This window comes from Choloepus didactylus, chromosome 2 (genome assembly GCF_015220235.1).
Source record: "Choloepus didactylus isolate mChoDid1 chromosome 2, mChoDid1.pri, whole genome shotgun sequence".
NCBI lineage: Eukaryota > Metazoa > Chordata > Mammalia > Pilosa > Megalonychidae > Choloepus > Choloepus didactylus.
Genome location: NC_051308.1, coordinates 2,396,495 through 2,420,608, shown reverse-complemented (window position 1 = coordinate 2,420,608; position 24,114 = coordinate 2,396,495). Strand labels below are relative to the sequence as shown.

The 24,114-nt window shown below is 42.6% G+C and overlaps 1 protein-coding gene across 2 annotated transcripts in view; it reads right to left on the bottom strand.

The window, feature by feature from the left end:
* Positions 1-716: 716 nt before the first annotated feature.
* Positions 717-24,114, bottom strand: part of PPP1R14C (protein phosphatase 1 regulatory inhibitor subunit 14C) — a 102,570-nt gene continuing 79,172 nt past the window's right edge. The window contains exon 4 of one of the 2 annotated variants that reach the window (XM_037819387.1): positions 717-2,311. In XM_037819387.1, the coding sequence (XP_037675315.1) occupies positions 2,237-2,311 (75 nt within the window). In that variant the 3' untranslated portion in view covers positions 717-2,236. Of the gene's footprint in view, positions 2,312-16,570; positions 17,107-24,114 lie in introns of those variants that run through there. The other variant, XM_037819393.1, reaches the window with a different exon arrangement.

Genomic DNA, 24,114 nt, shown 5'->3' with positions numbered 1-24,114 from the left:
GGGGCGGAGAATGGTTCAGAGTGGGAAGCAAGAACAGACATGGACAAGCCAATTCAAAGATAGTTGGAGGAACCCAGGCAAGGTAAACTTCAGATGGAACTACCCTGGGAGGTATTAGCTGAGGATGACCTCGGTGACCGAGGACGGGTTGGAAAAAGATGGGGGTGGGGTCCATGCCTCTGGCTCAAGCACTCGGGGGGGCTCAGGGGATGCCAGGCCCTGAGTGAGGGGAAGAAGGCAGGGATTGTGTTACCTGGTGGGACCAGGGGCTTTGGAGGCAAAGTTACTTCCTGCTTCACCCCCAAACCTAGAACTTGGGCTGGGCAAGCCAAACAGAAATCCTGCAAATTCTGTACTTTTCTATATTTATATGTGCATATAAATGCAATAACTGGAATGTCTGATAACTTTGAAACCTTCGTGAGGATTTAGATCAGATGAGTAAAACGGAGTTTAACCAGATGAAGTGAGTTCTGGAGCAGAAGCCAGGCTTGCCTTCTGCACCTTCCTGAGCACAGGAATGTATCCGGGGTCCTTGGCTTTCACCACTTGATCAGAGAAGACCCCTCAGTAGAGGGCCAGGATTAGATGCCTGCAAATACCTCGAAAATGAAAGCTAGCCACAGGGGCTTGCCACCCTCATCTGCAGAGAGTCTGATCAGATAAAATCACAGCATCAACATGGTTTGCAGTGGAAGGCATACATGCAAGCAGAGTTGTAAGCAGCTCCATTTATTTGAGTAAATAGCTTGTAAATAAATCATTGGTAAACATTACAAAATTAAATACATTTTCCAAAGCTTGCCAGTGTACGTAAAATTCACAAACATAGTTCTTTTTAATAATAAAATATGTTCAGAGCACCCTTGATTAAAAAAAGAAAAATTGCCTGAGCCCTGTTCTCTCAGGGCCAACTTAGAGACATCTTATGGTAGGTGGGGTTTCTGTGTATATGTGTGTGTGGGAGAGATCCTGGAAGGGAGGGAGAGTTTCCGCTCTTACCTTCTACCCTGTCTACACTCCATCTGAATTTTGATCCTTCTAGTAGGAGCTGGTATCTAATGGAGAGGGGCAGGGCAGGTGCCCAGGCTTAGCTCCAATCAAGGGTGTGAATAAGGGCCAGGGGCAACTGGGGCCCCAGCGTTCTCACCACACCCCAATGAGAGAAGCCAGAAATGCAGTCTCTACTCATCCAAAGCAGCCAGGGCTCCAGGACTGACCATCTTGAGAGAAGGTGAGGCTTTCTGGATTGGCAGGTGGGCAACGCGTTCCCGAACCCACCTCCCGCCCCCACCTGCTCCAACTCTGAAGTCAGCCTGTTGGTCTGCTGCTGCCTGGGCCCAGAGCAACCAGAATCTCCATCTAAGGAGAAAGATACTCCATCTGCTAACTTCCTTTTGACCTGCCTTCATGCAGAAAGAATACACAGTATTTGGTTGAAAGCAGAGAATTAATTGCATCATTGCACTTCCTTTTTCCTCTGCAAAATATCACTCAGATGGCATGGGCATTTCTCTAGAAATCTGATCAGTTCTTTGAATAAAAAAAAAAATTTAACTACCACAAATGAGGAAACGAATGCATGACCTGGCAAAGCATCCCAATCAATGAAATATCATGAAGTCCTTAAATTAAGCCCTTGACTGACTCAATAGTTTTGTAGTGTAGCTCATCAAAATAACGGATACACTGAATTTTTTTCACTTTGGTGCAGAAAGTGAATTTTGAAGGTCGGCAGCACTCACATCGAGAATGCTAGTGGCCTCTGCACACTATGACATAGCACATGCTATGACCTTCAAATAAGGGATAAAGGATGACCACAAGTTTATTCCGTCATTGTGAAATAAAACGCACATCCGAGTCAAACGGACAACTTAAGTGAGAGTATTACCAAACGAGTCCTAAGAAAACCATCTTCCCTGTATCATGAGGTGCTAACCATCCAAATCATGGCAGGAAAGCTGCCTGGCACGGCCCATCCTTGGGCGTTTACCTGGTTTGATAATCCTGGGTTTGGGCTGCGGCCAGAGACCTGATATCTTCACTATTAAAAATATTACACTAAAAAAAAAAACCTTAAAAACAGAAAAAAGAACGCCCTTGAATAAACATCTAATAGAACCCCCACCCCCAAAAGAAGTTGTTCAAAGGGCAACGTCTTTAATGAAGGTCTTCCGTGGGCCTGGATCCCAGGGCCTTTCTCGGTCTGGGAGAGAACCTCCGTGTGCTAGGATCATATACTCTTCTTCTGTGGGGGACTCAGTTTCCTCATGCCTCTTATCCGAGAGAGCAGCTCCTTGATAAACTCCTGAAAGAGAGCAGAAGAAGTTAAGACCACATGTGAAAATTTGTGTTTAAAGTCTGTTTAAAGTAACGGGCTTTGGTTGATGGAGAGGGTTGGAGGTGACAAAGTAAACTGGAACACTACAGGGCATTTTTTTAAAACTCAGTTTTATTGCGATATATTCACATACCATACAATCATCCATGGTGTACAATCAACTGTTCACAGTACCATCATATAGTTGTGCATTCATCAACCCAATCTATTTTTGAACATTTTCCTTACACCAGAAAGAATAAGAATAAGAATAAAAATAAAAATAAAAAAGAACACCCAAATCATCCCCCCCATCCCACCCTATTTTTCATTTAGTTTTTGTCCCCATTTTTCTACTCATCCATCCATACACTGGATAAAGGGAGTGTGATCCACAAGGTTTTCACAATCATACTATCACCCCTTGTAAGCTACATTGTTATACAATCGTCTTCAAGAGTCAAGGCTACTGGGTTGGATTTTAGTAGTTTCAGGTATTTACTCCTAGCTATTCCAGTACAATAAAACCTAAAAAGTGTTATTTATATAGTGCATAAGAATGTCCACCAGAGTGACCTCTCGACTCCATTTGAAATCTCTCAGCCACTGAAGCTTTATTTTGTTTCACTTCGCATCTCCCTTTTGGTCAAGAAGGTGTTCTCAATCTCGTGATGCTGGGTCCAGATTCATCCCTGGGAGTCATATCCTGTGTTGCCAGGGAGGTTTATACCCCTGGGAGTCAGGTCCCACATGGGGGGAGGGCAGTGAGATCACCTGCCGAGGTGACTTACTTAGAGAGAGAGGGCCACATCTGAGCAACAAAGAGGCATTCGGGAGGAGACTCTTGGACACAATTATAAGCAGGTTTAGCCTCTCCTTTGCAGTAACAAGCTTCATAGGTGCAAGCCCCAAGACAGAGGGCTCAGCATGTCAAGCTGTCAGTCCCCAGTGTTTGTGAGAACATCAGCAACAATCCGGGTGAAGAAGTCCAATACCTCTGCATACTCCCCAGCTCCTCGGGGGGGGGGGCCCGAATATCTATTTTTATTCTCTGCCCAAATTACTTCGGGATATGTTGCTATTTCACTCTAACTTATACAGACCTACCATAGCTCACTTCCTATTCAAAGTTCTATGTAATTGTGGTGTTTGAACAAACTGACTGTAGAAATTAATATTGTTTAGAAAATATAGACCCTACATCAAATAAACATTTCTTCCCTTGGTCTCACTACAGGGCATTTTTAAACAAGTGAAAAGTGCTTAAACTTCACACACAGTGCCTTTTCACTGCTGTACTCTCTTTAGGGAGAAAACAGGCCCCTTCACTCATTTATCTATTTGGCCCCTGTAGGCATATGTGGTTTGGATCTTTAATAAGAGGATACAAATCACCTGGGGCTCAGGTTGAAGGTAGATGTTGATCGGTTTGTCTGAGTTGGGCTCTGAGATTCTGCATTTCCAACAAGCTTCTGGATGATGCCAGAATTGGTCCCCAGACCACACTTGGTGAAGAAAGACTACACCCGTGATTCTCAAATTTGAGCGTGCATCGAACTGCCTGGAGGACTTGTTAAAACATGGATTGCTGGCCACAACCCCAGAGTTTTGATTCAGTAGGTCTGGGGTGGGGCCTGAGAATCTGCATTTCTGATGAGTCCATGTACCTCTCCTGCTGCTGGTCCAGGGACCCCACTTTGAGAACCACCAGTCTAGATCATAATGAAAGTCTTTTGACTTTTTTTTTTTTTAACTGAAAACCATATTAAAAACAAAAACATTTCATATTACAATACAGTGCATACAAACACACACCTGAAACAAAAATGTAAAGAACAAATACTTACTACATGCAACACACGCTGGTATTTTCTATTCTATTCTCTTTTCATTTTAAAAGTAATGCTGAAGATAGATGGATGGATGGATAGATAAATGATAGAGAGATAAATAGAATGATATGGCAAATGTGGCAAAAGGTGAAAAGTTGGTGGGTCAGGGTACTAGGAGGGGGTATGTTGGAGTTCTCTATATGGGTTTTGTATTATTTTTGCAACCACCCTGTCAGTTTGAAATTATTTCAAAATAGAAAGGTTATATAAATAAATAAATAGTGAGAAAGAAAGAAAGAACAAAAAAGGTAAAGCTCAGGGAGACTAAAATGACTTAATGACTCAAAAAAAAAAACAAAGAACAAAAAACAAAATCCAGAATGGTTCCAACCACTTTAAACCATCAGGAATTCTTTCATTATCGTATTGTGTTTTAAAATGTTTGCCTACCAAACAAGTCCCATTTAGTACTTGTTTGCAATAATTAACTCGTCTTCCTATTTTGTATTTGTAAAAGATAAAGCTAACAGCCAGTCAGAAGTGATAGCCAGTGAGTGGACGCCAGGAAGAGACGAAGGGACTACCCAAGAGCACTCCCCTTTAAGGCCTTGAAACCTGAATGAAAACAGCTCTCAGCCCCTCCACCAACTAAAACGCTCACAGTCTGAGTTCCCAGGCAAAATGATCTCTGCTCTAAAACATAATAAAATTAAACATTTAAAATTGTATTAGCCACCACAATTTCTTTTTTTTAAATATTTTCGCTATATAAAATATATGCTTTTCCTAAAAAAAAAACTTGGAAAACTCATATCATTAACAAAGTACTCCCCAGACTGAACTGCTATTAACACATTTTCTTCAATGGCTATTGTTTCACCTAATTAAGTTCATACTGTGGAAATATATCCTCTTTTTTTTTTTCATTACTTAGCATTATGTCAGAAGCTTTTTCCCACAGGGTTCAACATTCTTCCTGAAAATTAATTTAAAGGTTATACAATCCTTCATTACATGAATTAATTCCCCCGTCACCAGTTATTTGGATGATCCAGAACTTTTCAAAATTATAAACAATGCCACCACTGACTTCTGATTGCATAGATTTTTGCATTGCTTGCATAAATCTTTGTCTATATCTTAGGTTATTCCCTTTGGAGAGTCATTACAGAAGTGGGGCAAAGGACATAAACATTTTAATCACTACCATCTCTGAACATGAACAGAAGGGAAAAATACATGTGAAGTGAAGTGAGGCCCTATTTTAATTTTCTGAACACTGTCTATTTTATCTAATTAAAAAAAAATTTCTAGGGTGAAAAAAATGCCATCTTTCCATTTATTTTCAGTTTTGATTTTGCAAAGTTAAACGTGTTTCCTATCGCCCCTTTTAGAATGTAGTTTAAACAATACATAGCATTCTGCACATACAGTGTCAATGTTGTTTTTGGAATCTTTAACTTAAAGGACTGCTGTAAAGAGTTTCAGCTTGTGAATCTTTTTTTTATATATATAAAGCAAAGGTCAGAATCACAAATTCTACAGTTTATCTTGTTGATAACTTTGGTAATTTTTCTGCATTATTTTAATAAAATATTTTTCACAAAGATCATCTTTAAAGTAAAGGCTAAAATCACATAAGGAACAATGTTTCCCAAACTACAGACCTTTCTTCTTCAAGACAAAAGCAAGTTTGTAGTTTAAGCCAAATTCAAATTTTCTCCGAAAACTGATCATGATGCACATAAATCTCATTGATTTTTAAATAAATGATATAGCTTGTCTTGTGTCTGTGATATATTAAAATGAATGAAAAACTCTAATCTAAAATTTTATGGCTGTCTACTATAATTTTATAATTTGCTATATCATACATATTTTAAATCCTATGAATTTAAAATCAAACTCAGCAATAACAATTTCCTATAAGCAATTTGTTGATTACAGATGATTCATAAAGAAGGTTCAAGGATCTCCAATCAAATACTTTGATTGCTTTTAGTTTGTATTACACAAAAATGTTCTCTATATTTGTAAGCAACAACATATCTCATTTATTTCCAAAGCAGATGACTCAGACTTGGGCTGGGATGTCAGCTAGGAATAGGCAGCTGTCTTAGTTTTCCATGGCAATGACAAATACTACACAGAGAGTTGGATTAAAGAACAGGAATTTTTTGTCTCATGGTTTTAGAGGCTACAAGTCCAAAATCAAGAGCTTGCTTTTTCCCAGGGTCTGCAGCTTTTCAGCAATTCTCCACTACGTGGTCATCTCTCTCTCTCCTTGTGTTTGCTCCTCTGGTTTCCACTGACTTCTGGCTTCTACTGACCAACTGCATCAGAATTTCCTTGGCTTAAAAGGACTCCAGTCATATGGAGTAAGGCTCACCCTGATTCAATTTGGCTTCCTCCAGGCAGGATCTTCAAAGACTATTTACAAATGAGTGCACATCCTTAACTAATACCTTCAAAGGACCTATGTACACAGGGGTTCTCACCCCCAGGACCCAGGTTAGAACTTGAACATATCTTTTGTAGGGGACATGAATCAATCTCCAACAGAGAAGGGCTGCCTCTTTAAGGACATGGTATCTGAGTTGAGATCTGTATTAATGAAGAGAGGCCAGCTCCAAGGAGGCCTTCTGGCTCTAGATCATGGCATGCATGGAAAGGCCCTGCAGAGACCAAACAAAAGAGTGGGCATTCCTGGTGCAGAACTGCCAGGCTGAGTGTGGTGGAAGCGATGCTGGGGACTGCCAGGATCAGGTCTCCGGGCCTTGTGGTCACACTAAGGCCATGGCAATGCATTCTTGGCACAATGGAAACCACTGGAAGCTCTTAAGTAGGGAGCAACATCACCTGATTTATGTTTTTAAAAGATCCCCCTGGCTCCTGTGTGGAGAATGGATTTACTTCATTTTTCTTGTTCTTAGGTTTTGTTCAGCTTCTTGGAACTGTGTGTTTACAGTTTTCATCAAATTTGGAAAAGTTTTGGTGATTATGTTTTCAAATAGTTTTCCCACCACTCTTCTTATCTTTGGGAATTGTAACTGTACACATATGGGGTCACTTGAAGTTGTCTCATAACTCCCTGATTCTCTGTTCAATCTTTTTAGTCTTTTTTATCAGTGTATCTATCTCTTTTTGAATAATTTCTAAGGCTATGTCTTCAAGTTCTCCAATTTTTTCTTTTACAACATCTAATCTGACATTAATCTCATCCAGGACATTCTTTTTTGTTTTTTCATCTCAGACACTGTAGTTTTCACCAATAGAAGTTTGATTTTGGTCTTTGTTACATCTCCCACTTATCACATTCAATCCTTCCTCTTGCTTTGAATATATGGAATATAGTTAGAGTGACTTTTAATGTCCTTGTCTATTAATTCTAATATTTACATCAAATCTGAGTTGGTTTTGATTGATTTCTCTCCTCACTATGGGTTATATTTTCCTGCTTTTTTGCATGATTGGCCATTTCTAATTTGATGCCGGGCACTGAATAATTTACCTCGTTGGGTGGGGTATATTTTTATACTCCAATAAGTATTCTTGCATATTTTTGGGGGGAGGGGCAAAGTTAAGTTACTTGGAAACAGTTTGATCATTCAAACATTTGTTTTTAAGATGTCTTAGGCATTACAAGGACAGCATTTAGTCTAGGGCTAATCATTCCCCAATATTGAAGCAAGACACTTCTGAGTACTCCATCCAATAACCATGAATTCTGAGGTTTCTCCACCTGGTTAGTGAGAACAGGCTATATTCCAGGCCCTCTGCAAGTGTCACTTCTAATCATTTTGGGTGGTTCTTTCCCTGGCATGTCCTGATTAGCTCCCTGCAGAATATTTGACAAGGACCCTCTACAGACATTTTCCCATAGAATTTCAAACACCCAGCTTCATTTGAAATGTTGGACAGTTTGGCAACCCTAGATCCATATTCTCCCAGGGCATCTATCCACTGGAGCTGCACAGTAGCTGTTCTTTTCAGATAAGACACACTGGCCACAGTCCCCACCACTCCCTAATGTTGTACCCTTCCACTTCACTCCCTTAAGTTATCTGCCTGGCCCATCTGGATGTCAATAGGTGCCTCAGTTTGAAACTCCTAATATTCAGGGTCCAGAGGGTACAGAGAGAAGCTTGCTGTGGATTAGAGACAGAGAGAGAGAAGCAAGGACTCAGATGCATGGAGCAACAGGGTATGTGCTGGGAATTGCAAGCTGAACCATTTGGCTGTTGTGAAGGCACAATTTTGGAGACAGGCAGGGGGCTGGTAAGGGTTTATTACAGAAGTAACTTAGGGTCAAGTTCCTCTCTCTTTGGCTCTCCACCTGCAGATTTCTCCCAACCACTGCCACCACTAACCTCAGTGATAAAAATAATAGCTGCATTTACTGATCTCTCACTGTGTGCCAGGCATTTTTCTAAGCACTTATGCACATTCTGTGGTAGGTTCTGTCTCATGGCCTCTTCACAGACAGGTTCTGTGATTTGCCCCAGGGCTTTTCAGGGATGGCCAGCAGGGCAGGGGCTGGACCCAGCTACCCCTACAGCCTCCCTCCCATGTAAATGGCACACAGAGTACAACAAGCCCAAGAAAGAATGAATGCCTGTGAGTCCCCAGCTGAGGGATTTCTAAGTGGAAAAATGAGAAGTTATTGAAGGCAATTCTCTAACCACAAAAGGAACCTCTCAGCACTTTTGTGACCTTTCTAGCTCCAGCTAGAAGTATGGGTGAGGGTTCATGAGGAACTCTTTGGTGGATGTGGGTTCCAAATTGGTATTTGGCCTGGTAATGCTCAACCTCAAGAAAGAGAAGACAACGAACATTTATTCATGGTCTTCTCAGGGTAGCCTTAATGTAGGAGGTTAAGTCATTTGCCCAAAATCATAAAGCAAATATTTGAACTGAGGGGTCTTGATTCCAATTGGATTCAAGAAGTGTATCTGTGCCAGACTCCACCATAAATACTGAGATACAAAGAGGAAAGGCAGAGGCCGGACTTAAAGGCGCTTCCAGGCCAACCAGGAAGGGAGAACAGAGACCAGCCCATCAAAGTATGGACCAGGCTGCAGTGCTGGGGGCGTCATGGGCATCCTGTGGGTAGAGGAGCAGCACACTGTCCACCCAGGGCTGGGGACAGCTCGAAAGGGGACAGGGCATTGCTTACCCAGGCTGGGAATGGCTCTTGCCTCTCTCCACTTTGTCTCAGCCAGTGGATGACAGGCCAAAAGGAACTCATGGCTCCAGGAGCACCTTGATAGATTAAAAGTTGGTCCACCTCCCAATTTGCCTCCTTTCTGCTCCCTGTCCCCCCACTCCCAAGAGCTCCCTCCTATGTTCTCCTTAAAGGTAAACTTTTTATTAGCTGAGCACCTCTCCACCAGTTTCTAAGACGTGGCCCTTCTAGTTTCCTAATGTTTGAATTACCATTTTGGGTTAACTGCCACAATTTTTAAAAGGCAAATAAACATTTGCCCTGACACATCATTTCAAGGCAAACAGAATCTATTTTTTAATATAGCCTCAGAAGAGTTTTCCTAAAGGCTTCACAGAATGCTACCTAAGGCATTCCAGGTCTTCCCTTCTGCCTTTGCCTCCCAGTGCCATCTCACTGTGGGCTGCCACGAGATGGGCTTTGCTTGGCCCTGGCCCTGGGCTGAACAGCCACTGGATAAATTGCTTCCTGTAACTAAGCCCAAAGATAGAGCTGGGCCCAATGTTCTGTGAACTGTATGACCCAGGAGGCAGAGAAACAGAAAACAAAGACTCTGGATTACAAACATAGGTGACCCTTTCAAACAAGTGCCAAGAAATTCATAGGGATCTGTTCCCTGTGGAAGGAGTCACTCTAAGTGCACAGAGGAAGAAGCAGGGTAGCTGCATGGCTAAGAGCAGGGGCTCAAGCCACACAGGCTGGGCCCAAACCCTTGCTCTGTCACTTAAGGGTTAACTATTTTCTCCATGCTTTATTTTTCCTCAACTGTAAAGTGGGACTGACAGTACCGACACCTACCCTCTGATTTCCTGTAAGGATTAAATAATTAAATGAATTAATATATGTAATGTGCATAGGAAATCATCATCATCTTTACCATCGTCATTACCACCAACAGCATCACCATCACCATCATCTCCATCATCACCACCATCATCACCAGCACCATCACCATCATCATCACCATCACCATCATAATCACCATCATCACCATCATCCCTACCATTATCATCACCAACACCATCACCAACACTATCACCATCATCTCCATCTCACCACCATCACCATGACCACCATCATCACCAACATAATCACCATCATCACCATCTTCACCACCATCACCACCACCATCACCACCATCACCATCATCACCACCCCACTGTTACTACCATCATCATCACCATATCATCACACCATCACCATCATCACTGTCATCATCACCATCATCACCATCATCACAACCCCATTGTTACTACCATCATCATCACCATCATCATCACACCATCATCACCACCACCATCCCCATCATCATCACCATCATCACCATGATCACCATCATCATCACCATCATCACCATCATCACAATCCCACCATTACTATCATCATCATCACCATCATCACCACCATCATCACCACCATCATCACCATCATCACCATCATCACCAACAACATCATCATCACCACCACCATCATCATGTGAGCTTCTCCTCAGGAAGCTGCCAGTGATCCTGCTTATGCAGCTGTTTTCTCATTGTGTGGTCATCATCTCCCCTAGCCTCAGACAGCAGAGGTTCTGATTGCTGAGAATATCCACATGAGCCTTTCCCAGTCTTGCCCGGTCAAGAGTCAAATTCTTACAGCATATTCCTTATCAGACTCCCTCACTTTGACCTCTCCTCCCCACAAGCTCAGTAGCAGCAACTTCCAAGACCAGCCACTGAAAAGCCACTTCTGCTGCATAACTTCCCCTCTCCAAGGCTGCAAATGATTATATTTGCCCTTCACAGCATGAAGCACTCGAAATGGACTTCAACACATTCCTTTAGGGACGTTTCCCAACACCCCTCTCCAGTCCAGCAGTAGCAACCACCACCACCTCCCACCTCCTTTAGTTCTCCCTTCTCCTGCCTTGACTCCCACAAGCCTTTGAACATGGCCTCTGTCACCCTGCACGTGAGGACTTTGCCCATCCCCCCACCATAGTATTCTCCCTTAATTGAACAGAAGGAGCCATCTCTTCAATAAACACCCTTCTAAATGATCTGGGCCCCTTTCCCCAAACTCACTCCTGGGAGCTATTTTGTATGTGAGAAAGCTCTGCATTCACCTTTTTGCATCTCTAACTCACCTGGGGACTATTTCTTCCCACAGTGAATCCATCTCTGTTTTGCTTAGGATGGCACCAGGCTCTCACTGAGTGCCTGTCTGAGGTTCACACCCAGCAAATACGTACCAGACACCTTCCGTGCGACCAGCAGTCTGGACATTTTGACATACTGCCTCAATTTCATCATTACAACTATCTTGTAAAACAGGCCCAAAGAGGTTTAAAGGTTCTCCCAATGTCACACAGCTACTGAGAGGTCACACCAGGGTTCAAACCCTATATTTACATAAAGACATAAGTCACCTGGAATCATCACCCTGGGATGGATGGTTCAGTGCCCTCTCTCTGCACCATGTTACTCAAGGTAAGAAATCTTTTTTATTATGTAACCAGCCCAGGTAACCTTAGTCTGTCTAATTTCAAAATAAGACTAAATTGATTTGAAGTGTGTGTGACACACACAGAAATCCTTAAATTTTTCAGAATGAGGAAAGGATGACCACATATGCTAAGGGCTGTGCTCTACGGGTGGACTCTGGAGACCATTTCCCAAGACACAAACCTTTCCCTCCACTTCTGTCCATAGCCTCATCCCCAAGATACAAATAAAAAACTCAAGAGACTTAAGTAACTCCCTCCTACTCTAGCTAACTAACAAATTACAAAAGAAGAAAAAGAAGAGGGGAACAGAGAAAACAGGGAAAGGAGAAGAAGAGGAAGAAGACAGGGAAACCAGAATGTTGACTTCTTTGCTCACTGCACCCTAGACTCCACCCAACCACCCCAACCCCATCCCCTATGACACTTAAGGACTCCTCATGGCCATGCCCACTGCCCCAACCCAGGCCTCGTCACTCAACACTGTTAAGGATTCCTTCCTTCCTTCCTTCCTTCCTTCCTTCCTTCCTTCCTTCCTTCCTTCCCTCTTTCTTTCCTTCTTTCCTTCCCTCCTTCCTTCCTTTCTTTCTAGTTACCAACTTTATTGAGGAATAATTTACTAACAATAAACTGCATCTATGTAAAGAGTATCAATCAATGATGATGGGGTTTGAACCATGTCCCCCCAAAAGACATATTCAAGTCCTAACCCCTAGTCCTGTGGGAATGAACCCACTTGTAAATAGAACCTTTGAAGATGTTGCTATTAGTTAAGGTGTGGCCAGAGTGAATAAGGGTGGATCTTAATCCAATATGGCTGAAGTCCTTATAATTAAAGGAAATTGGACATGGAAGTAGAAATCAGGAGAAGCCAGAGAGAAAGATCTCCATGTAATGGAGAACTAACAACACTAGAATGTTACAGACTTTGGGGAAAGCATAGCTTTGCTGACACCTTGATTTTGGTCTTCTAGCCTCCAAAACTGTGACACAATAAATTCCTTTTGTTTAAGCCAACCAGAGTGTAGCATTTGTCATAGCAGCTCTGGCAAACTAAGACAGATGAGTTTTGACAATTGCTTACACCAATAAAACCCTGCGTAATCAAAAATGTACAATATTCCCTCTTCCCTCAAAAGATTTCTCACCTTCCTTTATAGCTCATTCTCCCTCCATCCCCAGTCCCTGTTTTTTGTCACTATAAATTTGCTTGCATTTTCTATAAATGGAATCATTCATTACCTACTCTTGTTGGCCTGGCTTCTTTCACTCTGTTTCTGAGATTCATCAGAGTTGTTGCGTGTTTCAGTAGTTCAGTCCTATATATGGCTGAGTAGTATTTCATTATGTGGGTATACCGCAAATTATTTTTCCATTCATCTCTTGATGGACATTTGGATTGTTTTGAGTCTTTGACCATTGTGAACAAAATTGCTATGCACATACCCCTATATGTATTTGTGTGGACATATTTTTTGGTTTCCTTGGGGTCAATGCCTAACAGTGAAATAGCTGGGTTATATAATATGTGTATGCTTAATTTTTTATTAAACTGCCAAACGGTTTTCTAAAGTGGTTGCATCAGTTTACATTCTTGCCAGCAGGGTATGAAAATGCCAGCTGTTCCACATCTTTGTCAACACTTGGGGTTGTCAGGCTTTTCCAGTTTAGCCATTCTAGGTCTGGCCTCCCCTTCTCCCTCCTCTTTGTCTCTCTCACCCACCCCCATCCCCCAGCTCAGCATTGGTGTCCTCCAAAGCTCTGTCCCAGACCTCCTTGAGGCACTCTCTCTCACCCAGTTATTACCATCAAACCAATGACTCTCAAATCTTATCTCCAGCTTTAACTTTCCCTCTGAGATCCAGGTCTGCATTTCCTGTGGCTACCAGAGATCTCCTCAGGGACATCCCACAGGCACCTCAGTCTCAAAATGACCAAATGTTTACTCTTTGTTACCTATTGCTTCCTCATACCTGCCCTGCCCCCTCAGGAATTCACAATTCCCGTCTCCATGTCCTGAACAAACCTTTATTTGGAGAAACAGCATTTATCTCCAAATTAATCTAAAAATTTAAAGCAATTCCAGTCAAATAGGGAAATAAAGAGAAAAAAACAAAACAAAAACAAATTAAAATAAGAAATAAGAAAGATAAAAAAGCAAAAGTGAAAAACTTTCAGAACCAAATGTACGAGATTATTTTTAAGGCATTGCGGTAGGGAAAGATTTCTTAACAAGATTTATTTTTAAAAAGAACAAACCATGAAGGATGTCCTTTTTAAATCTAACTTCAACTGAAAGTAAAAACTTCTTTGCAACCTACGTGATGGCCATGGGATTATTATCCAGAATATGTAAAGAATTCTTACAAATCAACAAGAAAATCACCAACAACTGAAAAGAAAAACAGACAAAGAATTCAAACAGATAATTCCCACAGAAGGTTACATGAACAGCCAGTAAGCATATGGACAAAAAGGTGTCAGGAAATATTAGCTAAGTAAGAGAATATATGAATGAATCAATTTATTCATACAATGGGCATAAAAGTGAAGAACCAGAAAGAAGGGGCACTTGAATCTTTGTACATCAATTGGGTGAGGAAAAAAACTACAGAATATCAACTGGCCCCAGTAGCTATAGAGGAAGGAACTCGAGAGGTTCTCCTTTGAGCCCTGGAACGTGAGCCAGACCGGGGAGTTAGGGAAAACAAGATGCTTTTGAGGAAGAGTGGAGCAGACACACACGCACACATGCATGAGAGAGAGAGAGACAGACAGGGGAAGGATCAGAAGGAGAGAGGGGGGAGGGGGGAGGGAGGGGAGGGGGAGGGGAGAGGAGGGGGATGGAGGGGGAGGAGGGGGAGGGAGGGGAGGGAGACAGAGAGAGAGAGAGAGAGAGAGAGAGAGAGAGAGATAGTAAAGTGGCAACAGAGAGAAAAGAACCAGTATTTCCAGACAGGACACTGACTTTTAAAACATGCAGCCACCTGACTTATGAGAGACTTCTAAGAAAGAAAGAAAGCAAAGAGCTATACTTCTTTTTCTTCTCTTCTTTTCCCCCACAGAATGCAAAAGCACATTTCTGAGGGGACCAGGCAGCAGCCATGAGAACAGAAGGCCCTCCTTCCCTCCTTGTCCGTGTGTGCCACTGTCACAGGGACACAGCATCACAGCAGTCTCACTGCTCTGTGCTCCTGTCCCCCTCCCCTTGAACCCCCTGGTCCCTCCTGATCCCCCTTGGACACCCCTGGTCCCCCTGCCCCCTACCCCCAAACCCTCCTGGGCTCCACTGGGCCCATGGCTCTCAGCCTCCAGCCCCACATGCCCGCTCCGGCCTGTGCCAAAGGCGGCAGGTGGACACGCTCTGTAATCCTCACCCCACTGGGCATCTAGTACCTTCCCTAGTCATTCAGCATGATTCATCCATTCTGTTCGCTGATGACAATGTGCCACTTATGACAAGACGGTCTGTTGGAAAGGAGGCAGTGGAGAAACCACAAGAGCACTGCAACCACTGATTTGTGCCATTCTTTCAAGCATTTCAAATCATTTGAAAAGATAAGAGTAAATGGATAGTCTGTGGTCTCCCTTTAATTAGAATTACTTGCTGACAAAAGGGCTTTTAAATCCAAGGCTTAAAATCACTGTTCAGCAAACAGTCTCCCCAATCACCAGAATTCTGTTAAGTGGGGTGAGCTCCACAGGGTGCCTGGCAGACTCCGAGGCTGAACCTGCTTTCCCAAAACACAGCATCTGCCCTGTAAGTGGCCTGTAAGGGAGGGGTAAAGAGGGGAAAGGCAGGTGAATGTTCCCAAGTCTGGGGTTTTCAGGGGCCTCATCCCTCCAGGAACCACAGTGGGGTTCATGAGTCCCCAGGGGCCATCTCCTCTCTGTCCCCTCTCACCCCACACCCATCGATGTGTTAGTCACTTCTTTAAAAATGCACAACCACAGATGCCATCTGCCCCTGCCCCCAGGTCTCACAGCTGCAGGACAGCAAATCTGCCTCTATGTTTAAATAGCTACCTGATGCTTCTTCCAAAAAGCCTGGCAGTTAGCCGATGAGGTGGGACTTCTACAGGTGTGCATCAGGCAAAGGGAGAGGAGAATTTCCAGATCCACCCAAGTTTAGGTAGATGAGCAGAACGGAAGGAAGGACGGGGCAACACCTGCTCCAGGTAGCCAGATGTCCTCACCCAAAGAACCAAGAAGGCATTTTAAGAATCACACCATAAACCTTTATCAGCTTGACTATCCAGGTCACACACAGGAGCCCACAGAGGTGGGTGGCGATTCAACTGTGATGAACGCCCTCAGGGTGCCTCCAGCCTGGTGATGGGGGCACTGGGATTTGCCTCCATCCTCACTTCCCACTGAACTATTTCGTGCTCTCCTCTTTTGGAGGGAGGGGGTTTGTCTGTCAGGCACACCAACCTCCTTCTACTTTTTGTTATCTGAAAAGAAGCTCATGAATCCATTACAGACAAGGATTTAAGGCTGCTGTTGTCATAATGACATCTGCCAACATCAATTCCTGAAGGTCTTAACTGCTTCTGGGTTTTGTTTTGTTTTTTCATCTCCTTTTACTTAAAACCACTGACACTATGTTGTCCATTTATTTTCCAGACTATCTGCCTTTAAAGATTAATTTGTTCTGGTGGTGAGAGCAGTCCCATTAATCTATTTCAGAGATTCAGACCACTGCTCTTAGACAAATTAATTTTTTACTCAAATTCTAATCTTTATTTGTATGCAGCATAAGGATTCATTTGCTCTCATCATATTTGGCCTTACATGCATTTTATTCTTTCCTCACTTGCTATTCGGTTTCTCAGAATCTGTACACTCACCGTTCACACAATGGTAAAATAAAACCCATAGAAAAAATCCAGCCATGGTAAATAAGAAATGGAGCCAATTCAGCAAAATTATCATCTCCCACTTTGTAATTGTCACAGAAGGTACACTACTTTCACCAAGATTCTTATTATCAACAAGGGAGAATATCATTTGCTATAAAGACCCAAGTTTGAGCCAAATAAAGGAAAGCCACTTCCAAACATCTTGAAGTTTGTTGTGAACCCCATCGCCATTGTTAACAACAGAGAAATCCAAAAGTCACGTGTCAAAATGTCTTTAAATCACATCCATTCTTCAGTCCAGGAAGGTTTCAACACAAGATGAGCCTGAGGAGCTGTTTTTAGTATAGAGTTGATCAACTTTTAACACAGGATCATTCATTCTGAAGCTCATGAAAAAGAAAAGGCCATAAAATCACCATCAATCATTTGCAAATGCCAGCCCAGTGCATGCACTTTTACAGCCCATGTCTTTTATAAAATCATCATTAATTCCTGGAGAGAGAAAGCATCCGAAAGCATGACCATGTGACTCTTCCTTTACCAGCCCCTTTTTTCTTCCTCTTCGTCATATTTATCCCACTGCCACCCTTATGCCCTCATCGTCATCTTGATCATTGTGGTTGTCCTGCCTCTAGGAGCAGAGAATGAAGAGCAGGGAATAAGCACTGAGTTTTGCTCCACAGCGGCCTATGTTTGGCAAGCTTACCTAGCATTTCTGGGTTGGTTTTTTTCAGTGAAGGCAATCTTACCCAGCTTTAAAAATATCACAGAGTGGAGTTTGTGCCCCACCTCATGAGATTTCAGAGCCAGGTGCTGAAGACACACAGAGCATGGGATTTTGACTTCAATGAGGGCTGGAATGCAGCTCCGCTGCTCTTTCCTCTCTCACTTTGGGCAGGCAAGGCCTGGTGCATAAAGAGCCATAATGGAAGTGTGTTCGCAGCTGGCACATTGGGGCCTAAAACCTTCTGGCCCTAGGTAATGCCCATGTGTTCCTGGTAAGTAAACCGGCATCCTTTATGACTCAGCTGCCTCGTCCCGCTAGAACGTGGTAAGGCTTGCAGAGTCAGTGGCTACAGCCAATAGAACGTACTTGCATGGTTTCAGTGATTCTTGGGAAGCTCCCAGATCTTCCGCTACTCGGGAACATTGTTGTGAAGGCAACAGTTTTTAAAAGGTGCCTTTCAACCCCTTGATCTAGCCCTCATGCTAGCCCGGTCCAGCTCAGCCTAGGGTTGCACTCTTTTTTTTTTTTGAGGAAAGCCCATGGGAAGCCATATGAAAAGGATCTGACATCAGAAGGAGGTTTCCCTGCCTGGGTAACCGAGAACTTAGGACTTAAAGGATGATTATGTTTATTGAATCACTATATAAATATTCTTTTTTACTTTCCGGTATATTAGATTAGACAGAGGGAAATACCTGAAATCTCTGAACTGTAATCCAGCTGCCTTGATCTCTGATGATGATTGTATAGCCTTTATCTTGTGCCCTTGTGATTCTGAAAACCTGAAAACCTTGTGACTGACCCTCACTAGTACCCATTTTATCTGGTTTTTCAAATTTAGAGTCTTATGATCACTAAAGACACTGCCTAATGTTTATTAACGAAGGGCTTTGGGTTAGCCCAGAACTAACCCACCCCAAGTCCAAAGTTGTTTTGATAACTGAAGCTGGATCTAACCAAAATGGACCTGCCTGACATGTGCAGTAGCTTAGACTTTAACTGATAAGACACCTATACCTCATTATAATACTAAAAATCACACCCCTCATCATACTAAGGCCGCCGTTTTCATACATATGTTCTGTGACTAAGCATGTAATCAATCTGCACATGCTCAAGAATTAGATCATCTCTAATTACATCACCTAGAGCCATTGTGCTCATTTTTCTAAAACCTGCCCATCTTTTGATACTATAAAACTATCAGAATTACTGCAGTTTGGGGAGACAGAGTTTTTGGGCTGATAGGCCATCTGCTCTCCTGCTTCGTGCCTAGCAATAAACTCTTTCTTTCTTTGAAACCCCGGTGTCTCAGGAATGGGTCATTTGGGTGCATTGAGCAAAGAATCCACCACCTTTGTCTGGTAAGACCCGTGGACACTCAGACATGTCAAACTAAAGGGCTGGCCGCTTCCTCCACCTCCTTTAGCCTAAATCACATTTTGTTGGCAAGCTGGTTCATAACTTAGAGAACCACTTACAAAACTGACAGTCTGTGTTTCTGTCTTTTTGTTCATATTTTCATATTCCATGAGCACTTAAATTCTCACCACTGTTAAGTGTGGCCTTATCCTGGACCCGAGAAGAGACTGTTTTACAAATGGACATAGAAGTTCACTGCTTTCTCTCAGTCCCTACATTAGGCACATAGATGCCCAACAAACATCTGCTGAGCAAATGAATAAAGAATATAGTAAAATGCCCAGTTCTGCCTCTTTCGGGCACCCACAGAACCTTTCCATGTCATAAACAGCCAGATTGCCCTCAGGGACTGGAATATCCATGTACTTCTGTGAATACATGAACGAGCAATAATTCAAAATCATGGGTTCAGATGCTAAATGGATGGAAATCTGACGTGAACAGGAAAAGCTGACAATGGCTACACCAAAGCCCTTCAGAAACAGGACACACGGTCACCATGGCGCCTTGCAGAAGGAGATTCTGCTTTCTCAACACAGGAAGGGCAGAGCAGCCCCGCCTTCAGAAGACACAGATCAATATCCATTTACAAACCAGCCTCAGACCTTCCCACCCCACTGTGTGGCTACCAAACTCCATGACCCAGCAGGTTACTGGGCTGGGAAACACCCCTCCTCACCTGCTCACAGACCGAGTCATCCTGGGCAAATCCCGGCACATGTCAACTTGCAGGCTCAGATTTTTAAATTGCTAGGTAAGATCACAAGCTCTATTTCACGAAAATAAAATAAATGCATGGAAAGAGAACTCTGATGTTTATCAGAGCACAATGGCACAGCCACCTTCAACTATGGAGAGAGGTTTCTAAAAGCCTATTGAGGAGGCGGGGCAAGACGGCAGACTGGTGAGCTGTATGTTTTAGTTACTCCTCCAGGAAAGTAGGTAAAAAGCCAGGAACTGCGTGGACTGGACACCACAGAGCAATCTGTCTTTGGGCATACTTCATACAACACTCATGAAAACGTGGAACTGCTGAGATCAGCGAAATCTGTAAGTTTTTGCGGCCAGGGGACCCGCGCCCCTCCCTGCCAGGCTCAGTCCCGGGGGAGGAGGGGCTGTCAGCTCCAGGAAGGAGAAGGGAGAATTGCAGTGGCTGCTCTTATGGGAAACTCATTCTACTGATTCAAACTCCAACCATAGATAGACTGAGACCAGACACCAGAGACTCTGAGAGCAGCCAGCCCAGCAGAGAGGAGACAGGCATAGAAAAAAAACAACACGAAAAACTCCAAAATAAAAGCAGAGGATTTTTGGAGTTCTGGTGAACACAGAAAGGGGAAGGGCGGAGATCAGGCCTTGAGGCGCATATGCAAATCCCGAAGCAAGGCTGATCTCTCTGCCCTGTGCACCTTTCCTTAATGGCCCTGGTTGCTTTGTCTATTAGCATTTCAATAACCCATTAGATCTCTGAGGAGGGCCGTTTTTTTTTTTTTTTTTTTTTAAAATCCTTTTTGCTTTTTCTAAAACAATTACTCTAAGAAGCTCAACACAGAAAGCTTCAAAGAATTGAAATTTGGGCACGTCAAGTCAAGAGCAGAACTAAGAGAGCTCTGAGACAAAAGGCAATAATCCAGTGGCTGAGAAAATTCACTAAACAACACAACTTCCCAAGAAAAGGGGGGTGTCCGCTCACAGCCACCATCCTGGTGGACAGGAAACACTCCTGCCCATCGCCAGCCCCATAGCCCAGAGCTGCCCCAGTCAACCCAGTGTGACGGAAGTGCTTCAAATAACAGGCACACACCACAAAACTGGGCGTGGACATTAGCCTTCCCTGCAACCTCAGCTGAATGTCCCAGAGCTGGGAAGGGGGAGCAGTGTGAATTAACAGAGCCCCATTCAGCCATCATTTGAGCAGACTGGGAGCCTCCCAACACAGCCCAGCAGCCCAGAACTGCCCTGGGGGGACGGCACTCACCTGTGACATAGCACAGTCATCCCTCAACAGAGGACCCGGGGTGCACAGCCTGGAAGAGGGGCCCACTTGCAAGTCTCAGGAGCCATACGCCAATACCAAAGAATTGTGGGTCAGTGGCAGAGACAAACTGTGGCAGGACTGAACTGAAGGATTAGACTATTGCAGTAGCTTTAAAACTCTAGGATCATCAGGGAGATTTGACTGTTAGGGCCACCCCCCCCTCCCCGACTGCCCAGAAACACGCCCCACATACAGGGCAGGCAACACCAACTACACACGCAAGCTTGGTACACCAATTGGGCCCCACAAGACTCACTCCCCCACTCACCAAAAAGGCTAAGCAGGGGAGATCTGGCTTGTGGAGAACAGGTGGCTCGTGGACGCCACCTGCTGGTTAGTTAGAGAAAGTGTACTCCACGAAGCTGTAGATCTGATAAATTAGAGATAAGGACTTCAATAGGTCTACAAACCCTAAAAGAACCCTATCAAGTTCAGCAAATGCCACGAGGCCAAAAACAACAGAAAATTATAAAGCATATGAAAAAACCAGACGATATGGATAACCCAAGCCCAAGCACCCAAATCAAAAGACCAGAAGAGACACACCTAGAGCAGCTACTCAAAGAACTAAAGATGAACAATGAGACCATAGTACGGGATATGAAGGAAATCAAGAAGACCCTAGAAGAGCATAAAGAAGACATTGCAAGACTAAATAAAAAAATGGATGATCTTATGGAAATTAAAGAAACTGTTGACCAAATTAAAAACATTCTGGACACTCATAGTACAAGACTAGAGGAAGTTGAACAACGAATCAGTGACCTGGAAGATGATAGAATGGAAAATGAAAGCATAAAAGAAAGAATGGGGAAAAAAATTGAAAAACTCGAAATGGACCTCAGGGATATGATAGATAATATGAAACGTCCGAATATAAGACTCATTGGTGTCCCAGAAGGGGAAGAAAAGGGTAAAGGTCTAGGAAGAGTATTCAAAGAAATTGTTGGGGAAAACTTCCCAAATCTTCTAAACAACATAAATACACAAATCATAAATGCTCAGCGAACTCCAAATAGAATAAATCCAAAAAAACCCACTCCGAGACATACTGATCACACTGTCAAACATAGAAGAGAAGGAGCAAGTTCTGAAAGCAGCAAGAGAAAAGCAATTCACCACATACAAAGGAAACAGCATAAGACTAAGTAGTGACTACTCAGCAGCCACCATGGAGGCGAGAAGGCAGTGGCACGATATATTTAAAATTCTGAGTGAGAGGAATTTCCAGCCAAGAATACTTTATCCAGCAAAGCTCTCCTTCAAATTTGAGGGAGAGCTTAAATTTTTCACAGACAAAGAAATGCTGAGAGAATTTGCTAACAAGAGACCTGCCCTACTGGAGATACTAAAGGGAGCCCTACAGACAGAGAAACAAAGACAGGACAGAGAGACTTGGAGAAAGGTTCAGTACTAAAGAGATTCGGTATGGGTACAATAAAGGATATTAATAGAGAGAGGGAAAAATATGGCAAACATAATCCAAAGGATAAGATGGCCGATTCAAGAAATGCCTTCACGGTTTTAACGTTGAATGTAAATGGATTAAACTCCCCAATTAAAAGATATAGATTCGCAGAATGGATCAAAAAAAATGAACCATCAATATGTTGCATACAAGAGACTCATCTTAGACACAGGGACACAAAGAAACTGAAAGTGAAAGGATGGAAAAAAATATTTCATGCAAGCTACAGCCAAAAGAAAGCAGGTGTAGCAATATTAATCTCAGATAAAATAGACTTCAAATGCAGGGATGTTTTGAGAGACAAAGAAGGCCACTACATACTAATAAAAGGGGCAATTCAGCAAGAAGAAATAACAATCATAAATGTCTATGCACCCAATCAAGGTGCCACAAAATACATGAGAGAAACATTGGCAAAACTAAAGGAAGCAATTGATGTTTCCACAATAATTGTGGGAGACTTCAACACATCACTCTCTCCTATAGATAGATCAACCAGACAGAAGACCAATAAGGAAATTGAAAACCTAAACAATCTGATAAATGAATTAGATTTAACAGACATCTACAGGACATTACATCCCAAATCACCAGGATACACATACTTTTCTAGTGCTCACGGAACTTTCTCCAGAATAGATCATATGCTGGGACATAAAACAAGCCTCAATAAATTTAAAAAGATTGAAATTATTCAAAGCACATTCTCTGACCACAATGGAATACAATTAGAAGTCAATAACCATCAGAGACTTAGAAAATTCACAAATACCTGGAGGTTAAACAACACACTCCTAAACAATCAGTGGGTTAAAGAAGAAATAGCAAGAGAAATTGCTAAATATATAGAGACGAATGAAAATGAGAACACAACATACCAAAACCTATGGGATGCAGCAAAAGCAGTGCTAAGGGGGAAATTTATAGCACTAAACGCATATATTAAAAAGGAAGAAAGAGCCAAAATCAAAGAACTAATGGATCAACTGAAGAAGCTAGAAAATGAACAGCAAACCAATCCTAAACCAAGTACAAGAAAAGAAATAACAAGGATTAAAGCAGAAATAAATGACATAGAGAACAAAAAAAACAATAGAAAGGATAAATATCACCAAAAGTTGGTTCTTTGAGAAGATCAACAAGATTGACAAGCCCCTAGCTAGACTGACAAAATCAAAAAAAGAGAAGACCCATATAAACAAAATAATGAATGAAAAAGGTGACATAACTGCAGATCCTGAAGAAATTAAAAAAATTATAAGAGGATACTATGAACAACTGTATGGCAACAAACTGGATAATGTAGAAGAAATGGACAATTTCCTGGAAACATATGAACAACCTAGACTGACCAGAGAAGAAATAGAAGAACTCAACCAACCCATCACAAGCAAAGAGATCCAATCAGTCATCAAAAATCTTCCCACAAATAAATGCCCAGGGCCAGATGGCTTCACAGGGGAATTCTACCAAACTTTCCAGAAAGAACTGACACCAATCTTACTCAAACTCTTTCAAAACATTGGAAAAAATGGAACACTACCTAACTCATTTTATGAAGCTAACATCAATCTAATACCAAAACCAGGCAAAGATGCTACAAAAAAGGAAAACTACCGGCCAATCTCCCTAATGAATATAGATGCAAAAATCCTCAACAAAATACTTGCAAATCGAATCCAAAGACACATTAAAAAAATCATACACCATGACCAAGTGGGGTTCATTCCAGG